Genomic DNA, 25,489 nt, shown 5'->3' on the forward strand with positions numbered 1-25,489 from the left:
TTCTGTGGTGAGACTTAGTAGCAGTCCTCTGCCTAAAACTCACTCATAGAAGATTATCTCATTTATTGAAAGATGAGAACTTTTCACTTAATTTCGAGTTAAACAAAATTTAATATCTATGCTCAATGATTTTACTTTAACTTTTCCTCTCAGAAGAACCAAAAGAGGTGTGACACATAGGTCTCTGTTTTATACCTCGTAAACAATGTTTAAGTACTACAACTTGTGGTTATACTTCACCTCTAAAACAACCCCACTGCTGTTGCCAGGATTCAGTTTTCCGAGTGCCAGCTGGCGCACTAGGGTTCAGCGTGCTGATGTACTCCATTGCGGCTGTGATTGCCGTCACCCTACTGGTGCTGAGGCGTAACCTCGCTGTGTTCGGCAAAGCGGAGATCGGAGGTCCTGCCTCGATGCGCTATCTCTCAGTGTTCATCCTGGTCACTCTCTGGGTGTTGTACATCGTTCTCTCCTGGCTGCAGACTTACGACGTGTTTTCTTTCAGCTTCTGAGGAAATGGTTCCTTCCATTCAGCTTCTGAGGAAATTGTTCCTTACACTCACTTCTGACAAAATCATTCCTTCCACTCACCTTCTGAGAAAATATTCCTTTTACTCAACTTCTGAGAAAATAATTCCTTCCACTCACTTCTGAGGAGAATATTGATACAGTGTCATTCCATTCAATATCTGAAAATCATTGTAACAGTTACAATGTTCATTTGTTGAACGTGCAAGAAAAGCATTATTAATTATTATTTCATTAACTAAAAGATCCAACAGTTAATACATTAGAGTTTAATTTTTTCATACTTTCCTTGCAACATTCTGGGAAGGTAATTATCAGTGCAAGGAGATGGGATTTTGTGAATTTTATTGTTGAAACTTTTGGTATGTGTTCTGACTTATCATCGCCAATCTAGGTTGAAAAGTTTAGGTTTTAACTGTAGATTTAAGTTGGAAAAACATTATTATGAAACAAAACAATTGCTTGAAGGCTGTTTCAGGTAATTTTTCATAGTTGATGGCAATTATATCCAATGTATGGACAACTACTTTCCAAAAACTTTTGTTTTTAGCTGAATGTTTTTTGCAATGGAAAGATGCTTCTGTGAAGCATTATGTAGGTTAAGTAACACACATTCCATTTTGCTACTTTTCTCTGTAACAAGCAAAAACAACCTAAACAGGTTTTAAAAATTTAATATTAATTAATATAGTAATTTATATTGTATTAAGAAAAAAAAATCATTTTCTTGAAGATAAGAAGCATATTTGCATTCTACTTACTTAACTTTCACTACCAAACATTTTTTGATTGTAAAGTTTTTCTAGTGTAAGTATTTAACATGGATTGTAGCATTAGACTTAACGCTAGCTGCAATATTTAAAAAGAATTTTATATTCTTCAATCCAAGACTGCTTTGACCGTCCAATATTTCATGTGATTAAGGTGATTTTACAATTTTAAAATATTTCCAGATAAATTGATTTAATGTGTATGAAGTGATATAGAAAAATAGCTTTAGTCAAACCTGACTAAATAAAAAAAAGGTTTTGTACCCTTACAAAAAATGTTTAACAAACGACTTGATTTTTAAGTTTTATATTTTCATTACATTTTTTTATGACAGGTTAAGTTTATTTTTACATAAGAGATTATTTTTTGTTTCTAAGCTTTATAGATATTTAATAACAGTTTATAAGTTAGTTTTTATTTGTGAAGACTTTTAATACCTTTTAAGATGTAGGTTTAAGATTATCCCACAGAAAGTTTATAATTTATAAATAGAAAGAGATTATATTAATTTATTGTAAGATATATTTGTCTTAATATTATCCAGTTAATAAAAACTATTGCCTAAAGTGCAGTGTTTCATTTCTTCAATCATGTATCAGATTAAATAGGGTAGAAAAAAGTCCCTGGACAGTAAAATTTTTAAAAAAATAATTAATATAGAGCTATATATAAAACTTGGTACAAAGCTACTTGGCATTAATAGACCTACACTATCAGTCATATACTAAATCAGTGGTCTTTTCTATCAGAACGCCTATCACTAGGGCGTAAAATAAAATTACTTTTTTCTACCCGATTTCAAGTTTCACTTGAAAATTAAAATTAGTGAGGGTTGAAATGGGGTTGATATTGCATAATTGATTAACGAACTAGGCTAGCAAACGAAAATGTATAGATAACTTCTCAAAACGACATCCAGCTTGTTATCAATTTTGCTAATGTATAATAAGCAGCTGTTTCGTAAGTCAAAATTCATTTTGTCTATTACGATTGTGTTACTGTACAGTGTACATTATACCATGGATATATCAAACTACTAGCTGTGTACCCGTTCTACGCACGGGGATCTTATAATATTCAGTTGAAACCTTCTTATATAAAGAACAGCAGTTGGTTTGCATATTTTAAGATATGCTGGCCAAACTATTATACATAGCTTCATTTTATGTTGTTTTTTGTTGTTCCGGATCGGTATGACAATCAATAAAAGGTTAAATTACCTCTGTGTCTGCCGGTCGATCCTATAACGGTAGGCTTACTTTTATTTTTACTATCTGATCTCGTTTGCATGGCTCAATCACGTCCTGGTTGAAGTTCGTTCGCTACGCTCACTCACCTGTATGTTGGAGCTCGTTCGCTGCGCTCACTTTCCTTCAGGTTAGCTCGTTCGCTACGCTCACTTGCCTTCAGGTTAGCTCGTTCGCTACGCTCACTCGCCTCCAGGTTGCAAATTAGCTGTTGTCATAAATGTAAAAGAAATAATAGTGCTAGTGCTGCACCCTGTTGGTAATCCTTGTAACTTTAATGCTATTGAACATCACAGAACAGAACCAACTTGTTTAATTGAAACAGCTGTTAAGATTCAATAATTTCATTTCTCATAAGGTTAACATGGGCTTCCAGAAATTCCACGTCAAAAATCGACAAAAACTTGATTTTCAAGGGTTTACTGTTAAATATCTAACTGTCTCATATTCGATGAAATACGTCTAAAACCATCTCATATATGTATAGTATTTGGAAAATAAGTTTCAGGCGGGACAGTGCTATAGTTATTGAGGAGTAGTTGTAATAAAGTGCGTATTTTAGCGTTACCAAGAGAATGACAGATAGACAGACAGACAGACAGACAGACAGACAGACAGAAATTGAGATAAGGTTTGATTCGGTTTCTCTGACCTATGAAATGTAAAAATAACCAAAAAGTTCATTATTCTAAGCAATGTACAGACAAAACTCTAATTTTATTTATATAGATTGACAAGAGTGCAAATAATTAGCTAGAAAGTATCCTAATAAATCATCAATCAAATTTTACAACAGCTGACTTTTACTAGGGAGTAAAAATGCTAATTTAGACCCGCAAGCACCATGTATTAAATATCCCCGCCACAGCAAACCTGCAGACTAAGTGGATTTCCATTTGCCTGGATAGATTTCCACTAAAATAATCCCTTAAAACTGTCAGAATCATTCCGTATTTAATTAAATTAACATTTATGATTTTCTTCAGACTTTTAGCAGGCACTCCCCTGAGGAGGTGGCGTATAATAGCTTTGCAAATTCAAGAAATCTTAGAACAGCTGTCAGTTTTTACTCGAATATCCGTTTGAGTTTGGGTTTGCGGCATTGTATTTTACTAACAAAAACCTTAAACTTGATGTGCATATCAACCTATGCAACATTTAAGATTCTCTTCCAACTCCTAAAGGCTGAATAATGTGTTAAAATTATTTTAATGCCCGGTAACGTTGTACCAAGTTTTTTTTAACTCTATCTTCATTATTTTTTGAAATATTTAACTATCACAGGACTTTTTCTCACCCTGTATATGAACAGATTCATGTGACACATACCATGTTTAGACATTGGAACACCTTGCAGCACAACTGCTGATTAAACTTTCTAATTGATTTATTGTGTTTTTATTACAAATGAAAAATTACTCTTTTAGATCCATACTACGATTGATAGCATTGGCTCATTGAGTACATGGAATTGATGAAACTAAAAAAAGTTTGTTTAGGTTAAATTTCAAAAGCCTTAAACAAATTGTCTAAGAGAATAAATTAATTTACTATCCATGAGAATTAAAATCTAATCAACTATATTGTTATTTTTGAATAAGGAATAGGATCAAAAACCCCTTCAATCTCCTTCCTATGATTGTATATTGTATCAGACCGATTCACAAACCAATTTTGATGAATGACTTGAGACACGTGTTTCATATTGTCATGCATTTTGCCTTCAAGATTAATCACCAGTTTTAATTCTCTCCCTTTTCTGACACATCTAAGGAGGAAATTGTAATAAACTGAATTTTGGTAATGGATACAGAAATGAACAATCAAATGAGATGAATATTTATAATTTGTTTCTGACAACATCGATAGAACATAAAATCTCACTAACTGAAAACTAATCTCTTAAATACATAATATAATATTTAATACATACAGTGATTATAATGTTGATTAACTATAGTATAAAATAATCTATTTACCAAATACATTGGCTAAGGAGATAGTTTTTTAATTTTTTTTATTTTCAAATTTTTTTTATATTTTTCATATTTTTCTTTTACACAAGGGATGTGCGGAGTACTAGTTTCACTCTATATATAATACAATTACAATACATACAATAAACAGAACTCGACGATACTTGGTACAGTAACACACATAAATACATGCTAAAAGGAAATCTAGGGGCCTCATGGACTACCACAAGAACTATAGATGATGAAATGTATAAATGACTCTCAAGTGATGTGTTAGTGATGTTAACATCTCTACAAGTAAAAATGCATCAGAAAAATGTGAATACAATTTGATAACTTCTCGTTTATTTATTAATATTGAATACGATCATATCCTCCACTAGGCAAATAACTGATGGTTAATCTAAATTCATAATATTCACTACTGGACGATTAGTTCAGAACAGATTGAAAAGTTAAGTCTGTAAAGAGATTTTGGAGAGTTTTTCAACATTAGACTCTTTCTTAACCAGCCATCTCGAGATCAGAGTATTTTTTCTATTTTCACAATGTCCCACCTATACAGCAAGACTCCAGCTCCAGAACGGGTACAGATTGGTTCAGGATAAAATAATCAGCTTGAATAACAAACAAAAATGAGAGACGCTGTCTTAAAAAATGGAATTGAATTGAATGATCTCATGGATAAAATAATGAATTGGTGATTGATGGAATTTTAACACCAGGACCTCGGGGACCGATGCCACCTGCCCTACCACTATACTAGCTCGCTTCTGAGATCAGAGTATTATTAGCCTAACAGGCAACAGACCTGCTAAATCAACATCTCCCTCATGCTAAGTATTCAAAAACATATAATTATTGTTACCCGATCAAAGTTTATATAGTAGGGAGGGAGGTCTCATCTCATTAAAAACCTGTTCGCAAGATCCCAATATTTTTGTAATAGGTCTGACCAGTGATGATCAGTTAAAAGAGTGTCTAATGTATCATTCTGCTGCCTGAGATTATACATTCAAAACTTTATAACATAAACTTAATGAACATTAAAATAATCTAAGCAAATTTATAATCGAAAGAAAGAAAATACTGATAAAGAGGAATAATAAAAAGCGTAACATTCACTGTGGGTTGCCCAAGACCCCTAGACCAAGAGGGAGCAGCTTAAGAGAAGTAATGATATAGCCCCGAAGTTGTGCTCTTGTTTCCCAACTCCCTCAAAACCGCAAATGGATCTCCTTTCTCCTCCGTCGGAGAGTTAGAGTTAGACTTGCCCTGCGTGCGCAGTACACTAGCGTAGGTCGTCGTCCGGTGGATGTTTGCCAACAACTCATCCCCAGAGTCTGGATCTTGATATGAATTGCTGTCCCTGGAGTGAACCCCATTTTCCCTGGACTGCAGACTGATGGCTGCCCTGGCGTAGCCGGCAAAAGCTCCCGAAGTACCATTGACTGACTTCTCTTCGCCAATGAGACCGTTCATTGTGTTGTCTGGCAGCTGGTTCTGCGGTTGGCGACGGTAGAGTGGAACAGAGCTTGTAGCTCCAGTGTCCACGCCCCACGGACTGGCCAGGTCAAACCTTAGGAAAATAACAAAATTATTGTGAGATACACACTTATTCCAGTTATTCATAATGTCATAAAATACCTCAAAAAAATACTTCAATTATACTATGTACCACAAATAATTTGTTCAAAATAAATTCAAAAATAAATAAATCAAAATAAATAAGGAATATCTTTGCTCAGTCATCATGGGTATAAAGTATTATCAAAAATTCATAAAAAACGCCTCGAGGAATACACAAGTAACGTATAGAGGATCACCAAGTAGGATTTGTAAAAGGGAGATTACAGTATCATAGTTATGCGCGATCATGGCAAAATCACCAACAAATCATGTGGCCACGTTGACTTCATTATCGTCTCCCGTGATCACGGAAACGTCATCATCGTCTCCCTCGATCACGGAAATGTCATCGTCGTCTCCCGCAGTCAGGGAAACGAGATTTTCATGGGCGATTGCGGCAAACTGAATATTCCTGGTAAAATACAAAATTCACGCATAACTCCCGGTTTTTTCCCCGTTCAAAAAAATCACGCATAATTGCCAGTTTTCCCGGTCGGTGGGCACCCTGAAAAGTGATTCTTAGAGTTAACTATTTATAGACTACTGACAGGAGAAAAAATCAATTACTTCCTCACACATACGTAATGATTTGTCATACTTACTGCTTCTGTTCATCAAACAAGGTAAATCAAGCATTTAAAAAGTTTGAAGAGAATCAAAACAGGCTGTGTACAGTGTAAAGTCTTTATGTGTATTGTTCCGGGATGGATCAGTTAAGCCTGTTATCCCAACATTCCTGATGGCTAACTATACCACCTAATCTCACCTGGCCTCCGCAGCTAAGGTCGCCAACTGCTGTTGTTGCTGCTGTTGTTGTTGCTGTTGCTGCCGCAGGTTCTGCAGGTTCTGCAACGCCTGCAGTTGCTGCTGATGTTGCAGACTGGTGCAGTCTATCACAGGCAGTATCTGTGGCTGATCCTTGGGCAGTTCTCCCAGGAACCAAGTGTGTGGCCGAGCTCCCAACCCATCAATCATCTGTCACAGTTACATCAAACTCAACAAGGACCAGCTGTGGCAAATAAGTTAAAATCCAACTCCATCCAAGTTTTTTTTAGTTTTTTTTTTAAATAAGTTAAATCAGCCACTCGCAGCATATAAAAATGGGTTTCTCTCTTAGTTTATGTTACTGTGATATTTGATGTGACAAAAAAGATGCTATAGTTGAAGTTGATTATTCAATTGGAAGTTCATTCAGTTTGGCTCGGTTGAAAAGTCGACGTAATTGACAGAACTAAATCATTTATATCACTATTTAAATTACAACTCAATTTAGTACTTGCTTGAGTACGGCTTAGTTACAAATTAACTGTGATAATTAACATGATCACAGAATTGAATGTCATCAAAGCTCAATTAATTATGTAGCAAACTTGTCAGAGTAATGGGTTGATGCATATTTAAAAAATTAATTAATTAATTAAACTGGAAAAAAGAATAATGTTAATTCAAATTCGGAAGAAACCGCCAACAAGTTCAAGTACAAAGCGGGGGGGGTTGAACAACCTTCCAGATTGTCCGAGAACATGCTAGAAGGTTTCAGAGCACTCTGGGTAACTTCTGTGTCCGGTTCTAGAAAGATGTAGAAGCTTCGAGAGCCTTTGGGTTGGTTTCCGTTTCCGTTGGACAGCGCTCCTAACGGGGGGAGTAGAACTAAAATCGGGCTAGACGGACAGTAGAGAGGGAAGAGAGGGAGGTTATTCGTCAACGAGCCACCAGAGAGGGGGCATCGCCGTTTTGCGGTGAGGGAAGTGCGTTACTCAACAATGATCATACGGATGAATCGTCAATCAGAATATTTCTTTAACTTATTTGTAGGGATGGACGAGATTGGATTTTTAGTTCGAGACGAGACGAGACGAGATTTTTTATTTCTCATAAAATTTCGAGACGAGATCGAGACGAGATTTCTCTTCTCATACACAACGGGAAATGCACGTTCGAAATTTTTACCTGATTTTGTAACATTGTTAGATGACTGTTTAAATACTAAAATAATGATAATAGGCAAGAATATTTACAATCTTTCATTAAATAACATCAGCATAACATTTTTTTATTAATCACGCCTAACCTATTAAAAATGCCTACGATTAGGAAACATGGTGATATCAGTTTTTTTTTTTTGTCCTAAGGACGCTAGGCACGAGTCTGGGATTGTTTTTCACATTACTTCAGGCTAGACCTAGGGGTTGCGGCATTATCACTTAGATAAAATCCATTGGTGACTTGGCGGGGATCGAACCCGGGACCTCACACTACGCCAGCTCGCTCCCCCAAATGGTGATATCAGTTAGGATAGAGTTCAACTTATCCTAAAATAAAATAAATCATAAAATAAAAGCAATATTAATTTTTATAAAATAGTTACTTGTTTTGACTTTTTTTATAGTAATAAAACATTCCTCACACTGCTTACACTTAACAAAACTTCTCAAATGTTATTAAAGTAATATTATTAAAATAATGAAAGTAATATTTACATTAAAAGAATTAAAGTAATATTTACATTAAAAGAATTAATTAAATAAGAACGCCTTCGAAAAGGAAACACAACTACAACACGCTCCTGTATTGCGGGTATTGCATTGACTTTCTGCAGGCGTTTTTAATTTTTTTTTTTTTTTTTTTTTTTTATTCTCGTCTCGATAAAAATCTCGGCCAAAAAGTAATCTCGTCTCGTGTAACGAGATTGAAAATTTCCCGGAAATTTCCCGAAATTTCGAGACTTGACCATCCCTACTTATTTGTATTTCGTCCCCGTGATCGTATATCAAGTACCAGTCTTCTTGTGACGAGATTTTAGGCGATATCTACATCGAAAGGAAGTTGCTGTCCCTCACTTCCCAGGAAGACTTCTCTACACCCGACGCCATGTGCCTAGTGGTGGAAGGATCTTCACTTGCAACACTGCTGAGATAAAGATGAGTACTATTTAAGTAATGTAACTTAGGAAATTTAAATCCATTGTTGGATCTTTCTTTTTAAATATCAAAACATCCTGTCAGAAGTTGTTATTATTGTCAGAAGTCTGTTGAATCAGCAGTTAACCTAATTATGTAATAATGTCATTTAAGTAACTTAATCTAATTTCATCAAAGCTTTTTATTGTTTTTTATTGAAATGAGTTAATTAAATGTACATATTTATACAAACAGGTTCAATTACCTATTCAGCCTCACACGAACCACAACACCCCCGAGATCAGACAATCAAGTTAGCCTACATAGGCCTAAGCTCATTCTAAACTAAATAAAAAAATAATAAATTGTAAAACAATCTAAATTAGTCAAGATTATACAATAACATCACAATTCAAAGTGAGAGAACCTGCTACATCATACCGGTGGAACATGGGTGAAACCGTTTGGTAAGGGCTGGCTGGTAAATTTGTCAGCAAACATGTCGTCTACGCTTCTTATCTCAGACAGGACAGCGGCCTGCTTGCGTGGTACCATGGCCATCAACTCAGAGAATCTGCCACAGTAACAAGTTGTACATGTATTACTCAACAAGGTTATTTATTACACCGAGAAAAAAGTTAGTTCTTAGAGCTAATTTTTTATAATGATGGCTTCTATTCAAATCAATTTCTTTGAATGCAATTTACAGTGAGAATAGTAAATTTACAGCCTGAAAATTTGTGATATATTATTTTGAAATACATTCAAACAACACTTGCTGATCTTTTGTTCAAAGCTGTGTTTATTACTTCAATTTATATTTACAAAGTAACTAGTAAAAATAATTAAACAATTCAAACCATTGTTTGTTTGAAGTTAAATTTTTTGTTACTTTAAGTTTATGTTCTAGGGGATATTGCAGGTTCTATTTATCAAAACTATTAGGAAAATACCCCCGTCACAGCAAACCTGACGCCTAAGCGAATTTCCATTTGGCTGAATTGATTTTCAATCGATCTATTTAAATAACATTAGGTTTAACGAGTACCTAGGTTTGCTGCTACAAGGAAACTAATAAAGTATGTGTTTTAAGTAAAATAATTATTGCTTAGTATAAAATGAATATATTTGCCAAGTTTGATCAAAAGATATCCATAAACAAGCAAACTACAACATTTTACAATATTCTCCATAAGAATAACATGAGAATTTTAAATTTACCATTTTTTTAGTTTTCTCTGTAACCAATAACAGTACAAAAACACTTTGATATACTGAATTGTTCGTTTTTTTAAGCTCTTTAAGAAGGTTTAGATAAAAATTGGGAAATGTTGTGTTTTGAGGGTCAAAAGTGAGAAAAACCAATTTTTACCCCATAAAACCCCCCATAAAACCCTGTTCCCATGGTCCGATCATGCTGGATCGCGAACTTATTCAGTTTATCCCGCCTTACACCTTCAAACCAAATTTCATCAAAATCGGATAAAAATTACTCAAGTTATCGTGTTCACGGACACATATATATATATATTCTTGAGGAGATCTTGATAGAGTTTATGATGAATGAAACATGACACATTGCAAATTTTCGTTAAATACAAACGTTTTCAAACAAAGAGAATGAAAAATGTAAAGATGAACAAAACAAATAAATATGAACTGTTTACAAATCGTTGAATTTTGAGAACATATGATTGAGTACAGATCAAAGAAAATAAAAAAATTAAAAATTCAGCTGAGTTGAATCACTTTTTTACTATCTTAAATTTAAACCAGAGGGGAACTTTGTTTTCAGTACCAACTGGTGAGCCAATTCAGAATTTCTTAAAACCAGTTGGTTGCATTTAGGGTTTTGATGTGGGTTTACTTTGTGAAGGGCTTTAAGGGTATAGCAGCCTTCAAAATTTTGGTTGTGGTGAGCGGCATGATTATAGATTGGTTTTCTTTTGTCTTCATGTACCACATCAAAACGATGGCCTGTCATTCAAACTCTTAAAGAGTTTGAAGTCTGGCCAATGTAATCTTTTGGACAATGTTTACACGATAGTTGATAAATCACATTGTGAGATTCACAAGTTGATCTACCAACAATCGGATAAACCTTGTTTGTAACTTTACTATCAAATTCAGTTGTATTACTCATAATTTTGCAAATACCACATCGGGGCTTGTGACATGGTTCACAGCCGTGTTTAGAATTGTTTGAAGGCTTATTGTATATATATAATATTTGAACGTGTGGTGTTTTTGGCCTCTGGGGACATCAAAATGAAAAAGTAAATCGGTCCCGGGCCTAAGTCTTACCATGAGACCTACGGTAATAGCTACTTCCCTATAGGGAAATTCGCTAAAACTAACAATATTAGTACTAGTATAATATTAGTGGGCATAACTAGAAAAAGCTAGAAAGTTATTTTGTCAGCTTTGGAAAATCATTGTATGTTTTAGGCCCTTCTCACCTGAGGACAAAGTCACTATTTGAATCCAGAAAAGAGTAAAAAATGTTTACTAATCGAGATGGAAAATGTTCACAAAATCACTCAAATTAAGGTTGAAACCAGTAAGAATGACAACATAGCAGAGTTTGCTGTATGACTCACTTGACAGCAGCGTCCACTCCCACAGTGTCCAACAGATGAGAGTACCATTCCAGCTGCTTCTGTTGAGACTCAGCCAACTCTCCTATAGACACGTCCGTGGGCAACAATCCGTTCAATGTTAGTCCATTCACTGTCAACCCGTTGATACCCTGTAATGCAACAACTTTGTATCAATCTTAAAAATGAATTTGAAAACGTGCTTTTTTTTAAGATGACGCTATGTTATCAGGCTAGTCAACAATTGTCTAGTTAGTCAAGTAGTAGTTGCAGTGCTCGCCTTCAAATCTGAAGGTCGCTGGTTTGATTGGCAGCGAGATTGTAACCTAGATACCATTCGTCATTGGCTATCAATTAATTATGCTATCTAATAAAAGGTCAACCTTAGACAGTGATAAGACCACAGTTTGGACCGTCTCTTAAAAAGCGAAACAAATGTCTTGGACGTAGATATACACAAAAAATAAATAAATATATAAAACAATAACAAATAAGCAAAAATGACACTAAAATGTTTTACAACATTAAGAACAAGAAGATTCTTTACCTGGCGCTCTGGGAAGTGTACATTGTGTAGGAACTGTATCTGGTCCTTGTCAAACGCAGAAGTTACCCGCCTCTGTTGCTCCATCATGGTGGGGGCGGCAAGTGGGGGGGAGCGGAGAAATGGCCCCGCCTCTATCATCTGGTTAGGGCTCGTAGGACTAGGCCTCACCTGGGTAAAAATTGGTAACAGCTTTAACATGGGACTGGGATGTTTACTACTCTCTATAGTCAAATGTACAAGGGCTAGAGGTGTGTGACCCTAAGATTTTTAATAAAGCCTGGATTTTAATAAAAGCTTGAGTCTGATTTTATTTTCTTCAAATGCCAATGTTTTCATGATGTTCACTGAAAAATATCATCCTTTTACGCGATCACAGAAAATCCTGAATATAACTGCGATAACAGAAATATCATAATCATCTTCCGCGTTGGTGTCACTCGCCACCACGCCAAAAATGTGAATTTTTCAATCACACTATCTTTGCCGATAACATAGTGATTGTAAAAGCTTGGCTCGAGCTCGAGACTTGGTGCTCGGTTCTCCAGAGCTTGTAGGCTAGGCTTTACTCGAAAATTGAGCTGCTTGCACACCTACAACAAGGGCTGTCCAGAACTTAACAAGACACTTTGCATCGGCTCATGGGGCAATGCTATCTTAACTTCAGAGCACTCCTACACTCGGTATACATCCAGCTAGTAGTGTGTACATCATATCTCTCAAACTTTATCTGAATTGAAGTGTTAACATGATGAGTGCTGTTATTGTACTGTCCCACTAGTCGTGAGGAGGGTTCTGTGATAGAATTTTAACTGGAAACTCACAAGCCAATTTAAATTTATTAACAGATTTGTGATTCTTAGGGCAAAGGAGTAATTAACAAAGACTGAGTGAGACAGTGGTGCATCAACTTAAAAAAATTAAACGATGTTCAGAATTAAAACAAAATAAAAGAAATGCTTGACCTATAGCTGTTAGGATTCTTGATTAAGGTCTATTGACTTATTCAGGGGAGGCTACAAGAAGCCAACAAGCTGTACCCCTACCCCTATAAAAATTAAATATTACCAAATACCAACCAGTTGAGGCTGAGAGAAAGCAGGACCTCGAGGTGGTGGAGGCACCAGCCCAGGCGGAGGTCGAACCTCCTCCCGTCTAGTGGGAGACAGCTCCTGCTTCTTCTTGACCCAAGCTCCCGGAGACACCATCTGTGGGTAGTTTACACCCCAGGGGCCCGGCGCCGGGGGCAGGCGGGGAGGGTAGAAGGATGTGGGTGGAGGCTGGTAGGACGGGAAGTAGGCGGGGTGGGGCGGCACAGGGTAGATAGGGGTGGGCGGGAGATATGGTGCGACAAACCTGTGGACATTTTACCTTCATTATACATCTAGTGCAAGAATTTATCTGTATAAAAAAATTTGCAATGACACACCAGGGAGACTTCTTAAGGTAAATATGATCAAAGGAAGAGTGTTAAATATGATCTATCTTACTGATGATTTTATTTGGATCATTTATTAAACATACAATGATCAAAGACAGCATAGCACAGTTTCAAAAGGCTACTTGAAAAGTTATTTTCATAAAAAAAGCATTAAAAATACATTCTAATGACAGTAGTCTGAAAGCCAACACGTATGCGACCAAGTCCCTGTAGGGTTATTGATTATAGCTGAATGTTTGAACATTAATACTAAATAACCCTTTTCACAAGAACCAGAGATAAACTTATGAAAACGTAGATTCAAAGATAAAATACAAAAGAACATTCTTTTAAAAAAAATATTACCAAACACAAAGGACCAAAATTACATAATAAAAACACAACGTTTACTACACGAATCAAATAGAATCTGAACATACAAAATAAAGACATGTTTAGGCCTACTTATTTTCCCTTGTTATCTTTGGGTTAACATTGAGAAATAATCTTTGAGAACATATTTGAGTTGGCATTTTGACATAAATGATAAAAAAGGCACAATCACACATCTATCTATAGCACTTGAAGAATATTTTGGTGCTACTTGGTGTTTATAAAAGGTTTATTAAAAGAAAGTTTTGAGTTAAAGAATGTCAGACAATTCAGATTTAATTGTACTTGGTTACTCAAAACTAATTTTGATACTGCTCACACTTAATGAATGTAGTAAAAAAAATGTTAACGCAGAGCGCCATGAAGTAGACAGATTTGAGGATTGTGGGCCTGGTTGAGAGAGTGCGTACAGCTTCAAGCGATATTTTACTCAATTAAACTAACAGGGGAGAAAACCTCTCACAGCTGAATCATTTTCTCTTGGTTACAGCCTCACCACCCTCAAGATGATTAACTAGAATTCATCGCGCTCGAACAAATATTTAAGGTCTACTAGATCTCTTACAAGAGAAATGCTCAAGTGCATTTTCCTCTTTTATTGCATTTCATGGTGAATACTTTGTATTGTATACCTCATGGTTGGAGCGATGCCCAGAATGGACGGCAGCCGAATGTATGTTTCTGCCTGGAACTGTCTGGGAATAAACTCGGGTGCTAGGGGGTTCAGGGTGTACGTTTTTTTGAGCTCCACGCCATCGAGTAAACTCCGCAGATACGACCATTTGATGCCGTACAGACTGTCGTTGCTGTTACAGATCTCTATGAAACGCTCCCAGACTTTTCTGCAACAGAAAAAATCACATAGCCAATATAAACAAGATTGTGAATTGAATTGTTGGAAACATGCAGGAAATCTTTTTTGTAAGGGATTATTCTTGAACTAACCCTTAAATGCAGTTTGATGAGCCTTTATTGTCACGTGTTAAGTCACTCTTACGATTTGACGAGACCCGCTCGTCATGACGTAACCCGGTAGGGGGTGTCATCAGACAACAAATCATGGAAATATTGTGTCTAAGATTGTATATTATAGGACCTTGTTCATTAGTTGCTTTTTAGCTGTTCCCAATCGTAGTGAGTACGACAGAGACAGATTAAATGTTTTCATATGAGTAAACTATGAACCATTTAGTTGTCAATATGGACCTGAAATTCAAGTTGATAGCCCTCTAGGTATTTTAAAATTCTATTTTCATGATGAAAGTATGAATCATGAACTTTCCAACACCCAGTCACCAACACTTATGCCGAACAGCGGAGGGCAAAACAAGGGATGGTTTGGCGCCATTTGGGAAAAATAACTACCGTAGCAGGGTCGTTAAAAAATCCCGCATTGAAGAGTTAACGTCACTGTATGTTGTTGCACTGACCTGCAGCGACCTATGGAACACAGAGCTACAGGATCTCCCACCACAGCCACCAGACTCTGAGCCCGGGTGATGGCAGTGTTGAGTAGCTTACTGTTGCTGAGGAACCCGTAGTCCATCTCATCTCTGCTCTTGTTACCTGCATCTGCATCACATGTCCGCCGCGTCCTCACGGTTGACAGGAACACCGCTCGGAACTGCTTGCCTGTCAACAACCTCTTGATGTAAAAAATTGAATTTCATTATTTAAAAAATAAAAAATCTTAATAGAAAAATAAATTATTTAAAACAGAGTTTTAACCCTAGATGGGTATCCCACGTAAATTTGGCGTAGTGGGAGTTATTTTTAGCGTCTCACCCCCCACCCCCTCAACCGACAATACCTTCCTTCTGGCAGTGCTCTCAGCAGTCATTAGTAAAATGGCCGGCTTGTGTATGGTAACACGGCCGGCAGTACGTCAAATTTACGTATTAATACCCTTAGTATCACACTGTATGACGATGCCTTACTATGCAATTCCTAAGTACGTCAAATTTACGTATTGATACCCTTAGCGTCATGCTGTATGACGATACCTTTCAAAGGTTAATAAAATTTTACCTGACCATCTCAGATTTCAATGGAATTCGGTCTAATGACACACCTCATTGAAACTAAGAAGAATACCCAGTATAAACTTGATATCTCAATTTCTTTCAATTGCCTCTTGATAAACAAAAAAAAAAGTAAAGACTTAGATGGTTGATTAGTTATAACATAGTAAGCTATAGGCCCAAGGTTCAACAACTGATAACTATGAATACAAAACTAAAACTATTTTTACTGAGAATAGTTTAAATTAATATCCAGACTGACCTTGCACGTTTAACACCCTCTCCACCGATATGCCACCCATCCTCCGTTTTCTGAGCTCCGAGCGTATGCGGAACACCTGGTCAGCGTACGGGGTCATGATGCCAATGGAGTGTTCGTCCAGCTTGCCCCACGCGACTGGCCACCGCTTCTTCAGCTCACATACTCGCTCGACTACTTCATACACCTGGACACCAAGCACACAAACTGCTCATTTGACCTTGACTTAGCATTACATGGAGTAATGACTAGATGGAGTGATGATTAATTCATAGAATGCTGAATTCATTTTGTTATTACACAGTTTGTAAGAGTTGAGCTGTAACTCAGATTAACTGTTCTGCAAAATCTTTGCACATTGATTTGACATAAAGATCTGTTGTGATTAGGTTCAGGAGAAGAATAGTTGCTATTTGTCAGTAGTAAAAATCAAATGTAGGTGGAATGGAGTGGGGGAGAGGACATATAGGACATATAGAACGTATAGAAGAGAGATAACGAACCAAACCAATCATTGCTATGCTAAGGAAAGACAATCAAAAGTATATTAGCGAGGTTTTTACACATAGCCAATAAAAACTGTTAATGAATAAAGCACAAAAGTTAAAATTTACCTCAGAATTGTTGTAGAACGCTGTGGAATTGTGGTCTTGTACATCTTCTCCTCTAGTGGTGAAAAATGTTAGAGGATAAAACTTATCATGCTTTGGTTGCTTCCCACTGCTTATCAGTTTTTGGTCGTAAAACAGCTCAGAAGTAAACTGTAAATAAATAACAATTAATTGTGACCACATACTTTTATTAACTACTATGGTGATATTCTAAACGGTTTTTGATTTTTCTAATACCTATAAGAACCAGTCCAACATTTATACATTGTATTTTTTTAGTGAACAAACAAGTAGAGATCTATTTTGATTGTTTTGTTTATATAATGACTTAAAAGAAGTGTTACATTGCAGCAAGCGAATATGTCTCAGTTATAAAAGACAATTTTGAAAATAATTAAGTGAAAGAATAACAGATACCTGAATAATGGCCTCATGGGCTCGATAGTTCTCACAGAGAAGTATCTTGCAAGGAAAGTTTGGGGGGTAGTGGTCGTAAAGTCGTTCAAGCAGGGACACGTGCAGTTGACGTTCTTTGGCTAGTTGTGAAAACAACTCTGGACTTAGCTGAAAAAAGACAATTATTAGTTCACTATTTAAAAAAATGTTAATGGTGTGAAACAGTTATTTAACAATTTTGAATGTTAGTATGATACTTAAGATCAAACAGGGATGTATTTTCCAGTTGTTGCGGCAAGACGGCTAAAAAACACAGCATTCGGCGAATTAATATAACTGACCTGCATATGGTCTCCTGCCAGGACTATTCTAGTGTCTTCGTTAGCCAGAGCCAAAGGCATGATAGCCTCACACTCCATGGCCTGAGCAGCTTCATCCAGCAGAATGTGTGAAAAATGTCCTGAAAACCACGGACAGTTTCAACTCAACAGAATATAATAGTTTATAGTGGAATTTGTTATTGTTTAAAAGAAAAACCATGGAGCAGTATATAGTCCACTTTACCATTTCTGCCAAAACTAGACGCTCTAACCTTAAACAAAATCAATACTTCCCTCTATATTACTAAGTAAGTAAGGTTATACCGTACTGTGCAGTATGCACATAGTTTTAATCTATTTGCTGTTTTTTCTCCACCCTATACTATTGCAATACATTTCAGAATGTGTTTGTATGACTCATGGGAGACGAACTAGATGTCTAAAGAGATTTCTAATTTGCTTCATAACAATTTGTGAAATGCAATCTGACCTATCCTATTGTACTTTATTGTACCGAATGGAAATAAATGTATTTGATTTGATTTGATTCTTGGTATAAGAATTTGTCAGAAATTGATTATGTAGGTGATTGTAAGGAATAATTTACGCTTTATAAGGAAACATCACCAACACTTTTTCAGATCTGTTACAAACACTAATTGAATAGTTGTAGCTTAATACGAATAATCCATATTTATGGCGGATAAACCCTTATGATTTCTTCAGTAATTAAAATTAAAAGCTCATCATGATAATTTATTTTATTATTTTCGATTTGTATTTGGGTACTCATTCTACGAACACTACTATTTAGAAACTATAATCACATTAATCTGGTTGAGCGTTTAGCCTACCTTTGTTTAGCCCGATGTTGGACAGGTTCATGGAGATGGAGAGGGTCACTACGATAACTCGGTGTTTCATGATCTCTTGCAGCGTAGCGACCTTGAATGTTCTTACTCCATTGTTGTTCTCGATCAGACAATACTGGGAAAAAGATTATATTACATTGACAACAAATCAGTCTTGTTTTTTATTGACATTAAAAGTAGAGGTGGTTCCTGCTTACTGTGTGTTTATTTGTTTGTTCCGAGTAACTGCACAAACTACTGGACTAACTGAACCTCATATGTAACAAAGTAATACAACATGAACCCAGCCTCCACATAAGCCTATTCATGTTCTAAAAAGACCCCCAGGCTGAGCACTGTGGATTTTAAGATTCAAGATGCAGCGTTGGAAAGAAAATATTGGTTCGAATAACAAATAAAATTACAATTACTTACATTTGCACTATTTATCTATATCTATAAAAGAGGAACTATGTATGTATGTGTGTGTGTGTGTACATACGTTATGGACTCCGAAACCGCTAGACAGATTGTAATGAAACTTTCAGGCATTATTAAGCATCTTTCAAGGATGGTTCGAGTGAAGTTTGGTGCAGATCTATCAAAAGGGCTCTGCCCCAGAGGGTTTTAAGTGGGCCAATGTCAGACTTTTTGATCTACAATGTTTACAAATAAATATAATTTAAAAGCAGATGTTTACTTTCACCAACTGTTTTGTAGGTTTGAATAATCACAACATTCTGTATTAGAATTAGTCATGATTTGAAATAGTGCCACAGTGTTTCTACAGATTGCAGCACAGAAAACTATTTTACTTTTGAATAAGTCCAAATGTATTAAACCCCAATCTCAGCACACCTGTGCACTGAACAACGTTTAAATTCTCCAATGTTAAATATTAAAACATAAAAACCTTTATCAAAGTACTGTATTATAAACAATAAAAGGGATGAATTTTTTAATTTATGACAACAGCTAATTTGCAACCAAAAGGTGAGTGAGCGTGCCAACGAAAATCAACCTGGAGGCGAGTAAGCGTAGCGAACGAGCTAACCTGAAAACAAGTGAGCGCAGCAAACGATTTCCAACCAGAAGGTGAGTGAGCGTAGAGAACAAACTTCAACCAGGACGTGATTGAGCCATGCGAATACTTATGAAGTTAAGCGGGGCAAAGCCCGCGGGTACAGCTAGTATTTTAATAAATGTTCACTTTATTCAAACTGCTGATCAGATTAAACTTAATCCACCCCAAAAGCTCTGTGCATTTGTAATTTAATAAAGCAAATTTGTTCAGTCAAGCTTTGTTTGTAGCCAATAATTGGTTTGTAACTTTTTTCAATAGTACATTTAAGAAACGCAATTAATTATTCTCTTCTGCTTTTTCACCCCATTGTAAACCTTGGGTAGAGCAGTGAGCGGTGGGGGGTGAGTGATGTATAAAAGAGTTAAAATTGAGATTCTATAACCAATACAGTAGTTAGAAACATTAAAAGAACCACACCATTTTGTGTTCTCACCCTGATGCAAATCATGAACAAAAAATTAGCATGAAAAAAACCGTAAATATGTTATTATTACCATTATATTACTAACTAAGATGGGGACGCAACTTGGAGTATTTTAACACAAATACAGTAGACTCCCTCTTATCCGAACACTTTTTAACCAGACATCAGTTTAATAGGACTACACTTGGCGGAAATGACATCTCTTTAGCAGGAAAATTTTTATCAGCACATTGGTTTAACCGGTCTAGATCGGCAGGAAGTGGGCAGTACTGAAACAACTGATCTCGTGGGAAAGATTTGAGACCAGTGATCATGTGTCAAAATACAATGATCTCCTAAATTTAAGTCTAATATCACAGTAAACGGTCTGATTTAACAAGTTTTTTGGGACTGTGGTTTAACCGGTAAAACTGTTATCCTGACTGGCCTCGGTTCCGAGGAGTCCGGATAAGAGGGAGTCTACTGTATTAAGGTAGGATATAGTGTGGATTGACGTGTGAAATGCCTTGTACAGCACCTTTACTTACTAAAACCCTACTATTTCTTTAACTAGAATCATTTATCCAGACCTCAATCATCAAGTCAAATATGAATCATCTAAAAGCTACAAACAATATTTTTTTTAATTGAATCGGTGATTTTCTGATAAACAACTGAACGCCATAACCACTCGGCTACCCTATAAAGCTCACCTTCTGTACAGTCTGGTTGACGGTGGCGACCCAGCGCTTGTGGTAGTATATCCTGAGTGGTCTCGCCTCCTCGTGACCTGCCTCTACGTAGGGGTGGAGGTAGTCCTTGATGTACAGATCAGCAGCAGAGTTGGAGTGTGTACAGACTAACACTCTAGTGTTTGGCTGCAGCAGCACTTCTTTGATGGCTTGTGCCAGAGTGTACGTCTTGCCGGTGCCAAATGGACCTGGTAAAACAACAATCGGTAAACATTTCATAATGTTTGAAGGGATTGCTGCAGATGACAATCACTAATAGTAATAAAAAAGGTTTTTACAATGTTACAGAACGTGGAATCTGACCTTGTCCTCAAGTGATAAAGTGCGTAAAATCTAACAGGATTAGTAAGTACAGTAGACTCCCTCTTATCCGGACACCGGAATACACTCGGCGGAAATGACATCTCTTTAGCCAGACAATTTTTATCAGCACCGGAAGAAGTGGGTGGTACTAAAACAACCGTTCTCGTGTGAAATATTTGAGACCAGTGATCACGTGTCTAAATACATCTCGTAAATTTAAGTCAAATACGCATTTAAACAATCCGTTTTTATGAATTTTTGGGGACGTCGGTTTAACCGGTATCCGGACTGGCCTCGGTCCCGAGGAGTCCGGATAAGAGGGAGTCTACTGTACATAAACGTAGGCAAAGGTGGAATGTTGCAATAAGAAACTCACACAGAGAACTATACAGTAGTCAAAACAAGAAAAACAATATTGAGTTTTGCATATTTTGTGCAGACACGCCAATTCTTTTTCCCTACCCTCTATTTATACTAATTGATATTTTCTTTCAGGTTTTTAGGCTCTACTTTACATTTCTTTGGGTGATTTTCTAGCTTCGGCTGTGTTCATTGATACTTGGCTTGCTATGTTTTGGGTACTTTCTCCCTTGAGAACAGGATCAAATTTCAGATCACCAAACTTGATATTTCTAATCATGATAGACATTGTCTTCAATGTTCCCTCAAATAACATTGACTTACCATCACAAAAATGATTTCAAATAAAGGATTTGATATTATTCAAAGTGGTAGAGGCTCATATATTTTATAAAATGTCGAGTAATTATAAAAGTTCCTTCAGCTATCCCTGTTTTCAAATTACATTCAATATTAGTTGGGAAATTGATTTTACAGTTTAAAACCCACATTCGGTTTGTTTGATTCTGTGGAAAAGACATTTAGCTGGATTTGGAATAATTGAGGAGCAAAAATATACACAAATATTACAATATTACTGTGCATGGTCTTAGATACTTCATAAACACATAACGCTGCTACTCTCACACAGCAAAATATGTCACACAATACTACCCAACACTGGTATAAAAAAACCATAAATGTCTGAGTCACCAAAGAAACATGAGTAAGGACATAATTTATTGACTAAGAATTGTGAGCATGAATATATTTGAGACCGTAAAGAATTTATTTACCAATGATGAGTATAGGAGGAAGTGGGATGCTGACTGGAGTAGTGATTGCAACCACTGCTTCTTTCTGCTTCAAGTTAAGTTTAGCGTCCAAAGTTTCACTCCACTGCCTGCTGTCACATACAAAATTAATCTTTGATTTATTAACTCACTGGAAAAAAATAAAAACCACAAAAATTAAAACACGGTAAAACATTAAATATAAAGTAGAAAAACAATCAAGTTTGAGGAATGGAAAGAATATTGACTGAATATATATTTTTTTTTAAATTATGCTGATAAGTTAAAAAAAAACTTAGTCACTCATCTACAGAATTATTTAGGTATTTATCATTAACTTTTGATTTGGTAAAAGTTTTCAAAATAAAGATTGGTTAAAAATGATTATAAGGTTGTTTATACTTTGCATTATACAAAATTTTATCTATGACTTTTATTTCTAACTTGCAATTAATTATAAGTATATCTCTTTAAAATATGTACCTACTTACTTAATTAATTATACTGACTCTGGCATAGTAAAAAAATATACTTACAAGTTAAAGACTTACAATTTAATATTAAAATGCTGAACAATTTAGGTAGCCTGACAAAATTAACCTTTGTGGGGTCCATGGAATTGTGGGTTCCATGAAGGTCTCTGGAAATATGATTCTAAAGTCGGCAATCTTGTCTATGGCGTGGTGCCACTCACAGTACGGGACTCGATTCAGTTGGAACTGCACTTCCATTGTAAACTCTGTGTCATTCTGTAATGAAAAAAATTGTTAAAACGGTTTCATAACTAATAATATACTTTTTACAATTTTAAAAATTATCCTGTCTAAAACTGAGCAAGTTTGTGGCTAGCTTTCTGAAAACGTCTGCGCTCTTATAATATTTTACATTAACTCTTTTGTTATATTAGAGCAAGTATTACGAACGTTCGTGTTCCGAATGCTATTTATGTCTTTAGATATTGATGTGTACATACCATATGGACCTGCTATAGCCAGCAAGGTTTCTCTCAAAGATAAGATTATTGAAAAAGCTGTAGATCTTCTTTTTATTTTAGTTATAAGACCGGTAGTCGATCAGGAACGATGCAATAACAATAAGTTAATACTAAGTTAGTTTTTATTCTAAGACCGGCTACAAATTTAACAGGAAATGGAATGTCTACTTCAAGATATTGTACCTATAAGTCAATGATTGTAGCAAAATATTTTACATAATTCATTTGTGGTAATGTAAAAAGAATAGTACAGTTAGTGTCCAAATGTTTTGAATTTTAATTAGAAATTGACTGTCATATTTGTTGTTGTCTTGTAAGTATATGACGTAGCCTACATTATTAAGAAATCATTCCTTTGGGATTAATTTTATTGTGATCAACATTAATGACTCTCTCTAAAATTATTCTGTGATATATTTTTCAGCCAAATAAATCATTCCTTGAAATAATAACGTCTGAGTCACAATATGTCAAAAACCCACATACAAAAGCTTCAAATCTCGAGTTACTCTGCTAACAGACACTACTTGCAAATTAAATTAATCAATTTTATTAACTTTACTTACCTTTAATTCCAACATGGACACAGTGGGTGCAGATAATCTGAGGTAAATTACATTCTTGCCCTTGTCTTCAATCAAAGCTTCGTAAACAGTCCTTTTTGGTTTTTTTTCACCATTTTTGTCCAATTCACTTTGGTTTTCTAAAAAAAAAGTTGAAATTATCACAACTGCCTATAGTTTTGTTGTATATTGGCAAATTTCCCACATCGGAGATAAGCTTTTACCGTAGGTCTCATGGTAACACCTACACACCCAGGACCATTTACTTTGTCGTTTTGATGTCCCCAGAGGTCAAAAACAACATCCGTTCAAATTCACACCCATTTATGTATGTATGTATGTGCCGGCAAAGTATAATAATTAGAAAACAGAAAATATTTTAATACATATTTTAAAGAATTTAATAATCTTGACTTTTTTGCATGGTAACTTCTGTCCCCATCTTGTCATTCATATTTATAGATTCCCTTCAGCCACTAGGCTAATGAGTTAAGGTGGCTCGTTAATTCTGTACAATAATGCAGTAAAAATTGTTATTGTGATATCTTAAATATTTCAATGATTTATACATCTCACTGATGAGCGAATTGGCCACTTTGCTTTCTCAAATCAGTGAGAGAACATGTACATTGTTAGGTAACTGTAGGAAAAGTATATTTCTATCATTACTTAGATTTTTCATAAACATGCTGCTCTAATTGTCCATCTATTTGAACTTCTATTGTATATATCTATCATCCATTACATCTGTCTACTTTGTTAGCCATTCGGCCTACATTCTTGATTCACAAGTTAATTTTAAAGTTCAGTTCTAAATATTTACGAGAAGCGAGCTAGTTTAGAGGTAGAATGCGGTCCCCTAGGTTCAAATCTCACCAAACACTTTATGTGATGATGCTGCAACTCTAGCCTATCACTAGCCTGAAGTAATGTGTACATGGTTCCGGCCTAGAATATGAAGGAAGATTGTAGCACTCACCATCATCTGGTAAGGGAGGGGACAGCAACACAGTACTGCAGTTGTTGAGTATGAGTCTCCCGGCGCTGGTGTCTTCCGAGATGTCCTTGCCGAGCGTCATGAGGGCAAACAACTCTCCGTTGTGGGCGTACTTGGCAGTGGAGGCGGCAACACCACTGGGCGACAGCAAATAACAGTTGGCCAGCTTCAGTCGGGTACTTAGGTTATACCTCGCCACCTGACAAACAAATAATACATCTTAGGAAATTTATTATTTTCAATATTTCCTTGAATAAAAAGCCGACAGTTACAATATGAAAGACTAATTAAATTAAACTATTTAATAATAGTTATTAATTTCAGTTTAAGTTTGAAACTGTCTGTTAGAATAAACAAAGGTAATGATGATAATACCACTATGAGTCAAGTGTCCTTTGCAGAAATCCAGAAGGCTGATTATTCTTGAATTATATTTTATTAAAATTGAGATTTAAAAGTTTGTGCAATAAAATAAATATCAAAACAATTTATTGCTTTTATGTAAAATAGTTTTAAGTTAGTTAAACCATAGATAAAACATACTCCCTTAGTAGATTTCTCATCCTTATGGAACAGCTGAAGACAATTTTATTGTTAGTTCTGTACGGTTTTCTGTAGAGGTCGTGTTTTGTTTATAATTTGTTTCCCGTTATTACAGCCATTTAAGACCTCGTTTAACCAAATAATACAATCTAATCATAAACAATAACCTGTCCCCTAGTTATATAACCAAACAGTAAAGCACAAATCAAGAAATTAACCCTAAAATAATAGAAACAAAGTTTCGTCGACACTAG

The 25,489-nt window shown here is 35.7% G+C and overlaps 2 protein-coding genes across 5 annotated transcripts in view; one reads left to right on the forward strand and one right to left on the reverse strand.

Moving 5' to 3' along the window:
* Positions 1–1,821, forward strand: part of LOC129002462 (sodium/calcium exchanger 2-like) — a 41,903-nt gene extending 40,082 nt beyond the window's left edge. For all 4 annotated transcript variants that reach the window (XM_054430288.1, XM_054430289.1, XM_054430290.1 and 1 more), the window contains one exon: positions 270–1,821. In XM_054430288.1, the coding sequence (XP_054286263.1) occupies positions 270–512 (243 nt within the window). In that variant the 3' untranslated portion in view covers positions 513–1,821. The remainder of the gene's footprint in view (positions 1–269) is intronic.
* Positions 1,822–4,384: 2,563 nt separating this feature from the next.
* LOC129002423 (probable helicase with zinc finger domain) overlaps positions 4,385–25,489 on the reverse strand; it is a 30,496-nt gene continuing 9,391 nt past the window's right edge. Inside the window, exons 7-24 of the mRNA XM_054430206.1 lie at positions 24,675–24,891; positions 23,699–23,835; positions 22,739–22,887; positions 22,142–22,251; positions 20,664–20,890; positions 18,467–18,599; positions 17,634–17,752; positions 17,314–17,460; positions 16,900–17,046; positions 16,289–16,472; positions 15,436–15,637; positions 14,638–14,847; positions 13,272–13,548; positions 12,196–12,363; positions 11,652–11,800; positions 9,493–9,625; positions 6,918–7,126; positions 4,385–6,101 (exon numbers count right to left, since the gene is read on the reverse strand). Coding sequence (XP_054286181.1) covers positions 5,687–6,101; positions 6,918–7,126; positions 9,493–9,625; positions 11,652–11,800; positions 12,196–12,363; positions 13,272–13,548; positions 14,638–14,847; positions 15,436–15,637; positions 16,289–16,472; positions 16,900–17,046; positions 17,314–17,460; positions 17,634–17,752; positions 18,467–18,599; positions 20,664–20,890; positions 22,142–22,251; positions 22,739–22,887; positions 23,699–23,835; positions 24,675–24,891 — 3,333 coding nt within the window. The 3' untranslated portion in view covers positions 4,385–5,686. The remainder of the gene's footprint in view (positions 6,102–6,917; positions 7,127–9,492; positions 9,626–11,651; positions 11,801–12,195; positions 12,364–13,271; positions 13,549–14,637; positions 14,848–15,435; positions 15,638–16,288; positions 16,473–16,899; positions 17,047–17,313; positions 17,461–17,633; positions 17,753–18,466; positions 18,600–20,663; positions 20,891–22,141; positions 22,252–22,738; positions 22,888–23,698; positions 23,836–24,674; positions 24,892–25,489) is intronic.

This window comes from Macrosteles quadrilineatus, unplaced genomic scaffold (assembly GCF_028750875.1).
Source record: "Macrosteles quadrilineatus isolate MER2022 unplaced genomic scaffold, UCM_ALF_1.0 Scaffold_9__3_contigs__length_116548681, whole genome shotgun sequence".
Taxonomy (NCBI): Eukaryota; Metazoa; Arthropoda; class Insecta; order Hemiptera; family Cicadellidae; genus Macrosteles; species Macrosteles quadrilineatus.